We start from the raw sequence: 6,043 nt of genomic DNA, 5'->3' as shown, positions 1-6,043 counted from the left end.
AGATCAGACAACGGCGTGAGACGGAGCAAGAGGCAAGTATCAGCAATTGCGTACAAAAGCGAAAATCATCTAGGTTCTTTTTTTTCTTTACATTGTACTTGATTTTTTTTCATATGTCAAATATCATTACAAGTATCTTTTGTAGCGTCTGTGTATTATCAACCAGTGACCAGAGAGCATAGTGCTGTATAATATCGAGGGAAAAGAGATATATCAAGGGTTGCGTCGGTAGACATCATTTCGATGTCGGTAGAGGTTAGAAAATTCTATTACGTATGTAAGCATGCATTTTATATCTTATATTAATGTTATGCGCATAACATAAAGCGACTTATCGGTACGGTTTCGCGTAGAAACGAAACTAATATCGTATTATTTAAAAATAGAACGTTCCTAGTTTTTGCGACTCGCAAGATCATAAAGGTATACGTAATAATCGTATGTATCGTATGAATGTACTACCGGAAGGCGTAGACGCCATTTCCGCGAATACCGCGCGAAAATGATTAAATCGAATGATCTTACGTTGACACACAGATGTTAAATTAAACGATCTTGGTAGATAAATCTTCCATGCTGCGCCTGTTATGCGTCTTTTGGAAAGAAGCAGCCTGTTATCAGCTATACGATATTCATTCGAATTGTCTAAGAGGCAGTACGCTCGTAAAAGTAATAGTCGTTCGATAAAAGTTCATCCTTTGGTAATCACTGGATCGTCGTTGTGCAGGTAAATCATTGCGAGCGCATACGTGCGACGTGTTGAGATATATATATGTGTATATATATATATATATATATATATATATATATATAAAACCGTTAATTAAAATATAACTATTCTGCGAACGTTTGTATATTGGACGTGACACATCGCTGAATAGCTCAATGAAGATTTGTAAGGGTTTATTTTTTAGATCGAGTTCTAATTTGCAAATATATTTATCGTTATCCGTGAGAATGGCATCCTCGTCGAAAGACGACGCGAAAAATGTCGACGAAACGTTAATCAAGAAGGGAGAAAATCGACTGGCTCTGGAGAAGTCACCTTATCTGTTGCAACACGCTAGAAATCCCGTACAGTGGTATCCTTGGGGAGACGAAGCTCTCGAGAAAGCGAAAGCGGAGGACAAGGTGATTTTCTTGTCCGTCGGATACTCGACGTGTCACTGGTGTCACGTTATGGAGAAGGAGTCCTTTGAGAATCCACAAATCGCCGAGATCATGAATAAGAATTTTGTTAATATAAAAGTGGACAGGGAAGAGCGACCGGATATCGATAGAATATACATGGCGTTCGTACAGGTATCTGTCGCGAGAACAGGTGTCGTGGCGACGATTCTTCAAATAAAACGGTAATATCTTCTAGGCTATTTCCGGGCACGGTGGTTGGCCGATGAGCGTATTTCTCGCACCGAATCTCTCACCGATCATAGGTGGAACGTATTTTCCGCCGGAAGACAGACACGGTTATACCGGATTTAAGAACGTTCTACTTGGTATCTCTAAAGAGGTAGACCTATTTGATATGATTTGGCAATTTGGCGAACGGTAAAGTTCTGTCATTCGGATTATTATTAATTGCAGTGGCGAGAGAATAAGCGTGAGCTAATGCTACTCGGTGGGACCATTATACAGAGATTGAAGAACGCAGGCGAGAACAAAGGCCGGCTGATCGTAAGCGAAAGAAAGACAAGAGGGAGGGTATAGAGTGGGTAGTCGGGTAGAATATTTGGTTTGGCATCGACTCATTCGTCGTATTTTGTTTCTTTTTTTCAACTAGGAACGATACGTACCTTCGGAGGAATGTGCCATGATATGCCTTCACCAATTGAAGAACTCCTACGAGCCTAACTTTGGTGGATTTTCGGACGCGCCAAAGTTCCCTCAGCCGGTCAATTTCAATCTTCTTTTTTATATGTACGCACGCGACCCATCCACCGACATTGCTCGCGAATGCTTGGAGATGTGCGTGCATACTCTGAAAAAAATGGCACTTGGGGGAATACACGATCATATCGGTCAAGTGAGTTTACGTTAACGGTTACGTTAACGTTCACGCTTTTCATAGTTTATTCTTTTCATTAGATATTAAAATAATTCTAATGTCCTAAGGGCTTTTCAAGATACTCCGTCGACGAGGAATGGCACGTGCCTCATTTTGAAAAAATGCTCTACGATCAGGGCCAGCTATTGCAATCGTATACCGATGCATTTTTGACCACCAAGGATCCGTTATTCGCCGAAATGATCGACGATATAGCTACTTACGTATCTCGAGATTTGAGGCACAAGGTATTATTACTTATAGAATACCTCTTTCGAGTCACAATTTCTTCCCTTGGTCTTGATAATATTTGATTTAATTTCGGGACGGGCAGGAGGGGGGCTTTTACAGCGCCGAAGATGCCGATTCTTATCCTACGAAAGGATCGGGGGAAAAGAAGGAAGGCGCCTTTTACGTTTGGACGTACGACGAGATCAATGCGCTTTTGGATAAAGAAGTGGCCGATAAGAAGGGCTTGAAACTGAGCGACGTCTTCTGCTTTCATTTCACGGTCAAGCCGAAGGGAAATGTACCGGCGCGTCGAGTACGTAGGATAAGCTGCGCCATCAAAGATTGACCTTTTATAAGAGAGCATTAAAGTTATTTCATTAAAATTTTCTCTCTCTTTTAGGATCCCCATGGGGAATTGAACAAGCAAAACGTATTGATCGTTTATGGTAGCGTAGAAGATACGGCAAGGCACTTTGGTATAACGGCCGAGAAAACGCAGATTCTTCTGAAAGAGGCATCGCGAATACTTTTCGAAGCTAGAGAGAAGAGACCGCGGCCCCATTTAGACGATAAGATTTTAACGGCCTGGAACGGTGAGATAGGCGATATTTTATATTTCGAACGATGATCGTTATTAATCAATCGATAATAACGATCTCGATCTTAATACCTTAATATTCGCATTTCTGATTTCTAACGCAGGCCTAATGATAAGCGGCTTGGCACGAGCCGGTTCTGCTACCGATAACAAGCGATACGTCGATTTGGCAACGGACGCCGCCAAGTTTATCGAACGTTATCTTTACGATAAATCCGAACGTTCCTTACTTCGTAGTTGTTATCGTAGCGATAACGACGCCATCGTATTAACGTAAGTATATAACGTAAGATTGCCGATTGGTATTAACCCTTTAACGTATCGCACCTGCGTTGTCAGCTCGCGGATCCTTAAGTATCAGCCTTAAGAATAGACGGGAATAATATCGATCGTAGGAGCGTGCCTATAAAAGGCTATCACGCGGACTATGCCTTTGTGGTGAAGGGATTGTTAGATCTCTACGAGGCCAATCTAGATCCTCATTGGTTGGAGTTCGCCGAGATACTTCAGGATATTCAGGACGAGCTCTTTTGGGATACGACGAGCGGCGGCTATTTCTCAACTATCAAGGACGATCCTACGATAATTCTTCGACTCAGGGACGGTACGTTCAAATGTATTTTTCTACGTAATTTTAGCTAACGTTGAGATTAAAAGGCTCGTGGTCGCGCGAACGCTTACCGCTTTTGATTCGAGAAACCTCTCGTTTCTCCAAAGAGAAGCCATGCTACGCGCTAGCAAAGACTATCCACGTCAAAATATTTATAGCGGCGCGTCTGCTCAATGTTTCGAGAGTCGGGCTGTACGAGTCCGTCGTGTATGAGGAGGCATCGTCAAATATCCGAGATATAAAATATCCTTGTGCTTGTTATCGTGACTTTTATGATCTCGGGCTTGCAGATCACGATGGAGCGGAACCGTGCAGTAACTCGATTGCCTGTGGAAATCTATTGAGATTAACGACTTACTTGGAACGTGTCGAATTCAAGGACAAAGCGGAACGTCTTCTTTCATCGTTCAAGGAACCTTTGTCAAAGGTACCGAGTTCCGTGGCGGAGATGGTGAGAGCGTTGTTGCACTATCACGATAGCTCCACGGAGGTACGTATGTATTACGTTTTTCTTTTCTTCCTCCTTTTCTTCTTCTACGACGTAGAAAACGAGGGAGACGACAGGATCGAACGATAACGACGAAAGTTTGTCTTTTTTTTTTTTTTTCTTTCCTTTTTCTTCTTCTTTTTTTCTTTCTTTTTTTTTTTTTTTTCTTTCTTTTTTTTTTTTTTTTTCTTTCTTTCCAGATCTATGTAATAGGAAATTCGGGGGCGGAAAATACGAACGAGCTGTTGCGCGTGATACGCGAACGTCTGATACCGGGACAGGTTCTAATGTTCGCGGATCAGGATAAATCCGATAATATATTGCTTCGCAAGAATAAGATCCTTGCCAAGATGAAGCAGGACAAAAACGTACCGAGAGCCTATGTCTGTCGGTATCGAACGTGTTCCTTACCCGTGACGACTCCGGCCGAACTCGCGGATCTATTGAGCACGGAACGATAAAGGAACCCGTCGTTTCGAGTTTGCCTTGTTTACTGCGATCTAATAAATGGCGAGGTAAGAAAAGAAAGGCATATAGTTGGCAAATGCTATTGTACAAATTCGCTAGAACGGAAAAAAAGGAAAAAAAAGAAAAAAAAAAAAAAAAAAGAAAAAAAAGAAAAAAAAAAAAAAAAAAAAAAGAAAAAAGAAAGCAAAAAAATGTATATATCATAAAGATAAAACCGTATAATGGGATATCTTGTAGTTCTCATGTCTTCCTCGATGCGATCCAGGAAGGTTAAGCGTTGGCGAAGCTCGATCGAATGCAGAGATTAACAAATACGTTTAGATTTTGCTACGGGCGTTAGACGTTGCCGTAATTTCCCTGCAGATCGGAGAATATTATTTTTGAATCTAAGAATATTTATGTAGTTCCTTAGTGCTGCTACGAGAGGACGATATATTTTCAAACGTCCAAGCACTTTTCCCGTTCGAATAAAGTTACGATATATAAAAGCAATCGAATATCTGTCGCATTTCTCATTTAAACCCAACCTATCATTTCCCAAACGAAGATCCTAACGTTTCCGCTACTACGTTTCAATCGCATTTTCTTTTTTTTTTTTTTTCTTTTTTTTACTTCCGAAATTAATTGACATTCAATAGATTCACACCTACCCTGTAGTGGAAAGTGCTTCCCCGCTCTTTATCGCGCTTGACTCGAGATTTGTTAGGCGTTGATTATCGAGGAACCTCTGGCATCGTCGAGAATCACGGTACAACGATTCGCGGCTCGAAAAGCCACGTTACGGATTCCAGCCGAAAATAGACGAACACGCATACTCTGACGCGGTGATCGGAGGAGAATCTCTCGTTCTCGCTCGTTGCTCGAGGATACCAGGGGCTCCAGTTTTAATGCGATGCACTCTTATTAGACGCGGACCATTCCTCGCTTCCGCTTTATCTTTCAATATTACGAGATATGGATAGATAAGCTTTAACGTTCCCTCTACGATGAATATGTAGAAAATAATAAATGATTTCGAAAAGACTTCAGCATTGTTACGCTTTAACGTCATGCATAAAAAAAGGAGGTCTGTGTTTGATCTACAAATGAAACAAAAGAAAAGTACCGAAATGAAACTCAACAACGATTTTCCTTTATTTCGGATAAATAATAGACATGCATGTATGTGTGTACACATATATACATACATATATATGAGCGATATCTCATACGTATCTACTGACGTACATTAAATCTAATTGATTCGATGCAAGATTTATATACCAAGGCTGTGTCGCATGAAATCTCAATGTACGATAAACGTAGCGAACAGGTGATTTCAGGTAAAGGCAGAAGGTTACGCGCGACGCTTAGTTGTCGAAGAAAGCGAAAGCGAGGATTGGAAGAAGTAGAAGAAGAAAAAGAAAAAGAAGAGAAAGATCTCAAGGACTCGCTGAGATAGTACTCTCCTCCCTCTCTCTCCCTCTCGAGTACTGTCCAGAGAGAAGGAGGTGTTTTAAGAGAAGAAAAGAGGATGAAGCATCTGAGGTGATGAAGTATAGAAAGAGACAGAGATATAGAGAGGGGCGAAAGGAAAAGCAGAGGCAGAGGCAGGAGGAGGATCTT

General features: G+C 41.3%; 1 protein-coding gene across 7 annotated transcripts; it reads left to right on the top strand.

Moving 5' to 3' along the window:
• The first annotated feature begins 54 nt into the window (after positions 1-54).
• Positions 55-4,935, top strand: LOC124946795 (spermatogenesis-associated protein 20). Of its 7 annotated transcripts, XR_007100179.1 has the most exons (15): positions 55-73; positions 146-255; positions 563-727; positions 915-1,302; positions 1,367-1,510; positions 1,585-1,701; positions 1,781-2,023; positions 2,113-2,292; positions 2,379-2,588; positions 2,676-2,868; positions 2,978-3,146; positions 3,269-3,477; positions 3,774-3,973; positions 4,171-4,485; positions 4,676-4,935. XR_007100179.1 is itself a non-coding variant. In XM_047488050.1 (14 exons), exons 3-14 carry the CDS (start codon positions 588-590, stop codon positions 4,429-4,431), a joined length of 2,427 nt encoding a protein of 808 aa, XP_047344006.1. In that variant the 5' UTR covers positions 55-73; positions 146-255; positions 563-587; the 3' UTR covers positions 4,432-4,935. The 7 variants fall into 7 exon arrangements, 6 of the variants coding, with proteins under 6 accessions (XP_047344006.1, XP_047344003.1, XP_047344004.1 ...); XM_047488050.1 differs by having other exon boundaries at positions 1,585-1,674; positions 4,171-4,935; XM_047488047.1 differs by having other exon boundaries at positions 4,171-4,935.
• The last annotated feature ends 1,108 nt before the right edge of the window (positions 4,936-6,043 follow it).

This window comes from Vespa velutina, chromosome 2 (assembly GCF_912470025.1).
Source record: "Vespa velutina chromosome 2, iVesVel2.1, whole genome shotgun sequence".
Lineage (NCBI taxonomy): Eukaryota > Metazoa > Arthropoda > Insecta > Hymenoptera > Vespidae > Vespa > Vespa velutina.
Note: the sequence above shows the minus strand (reverse complement) of the source record. Positions and strands in the feature narration are given on the sequence as shown.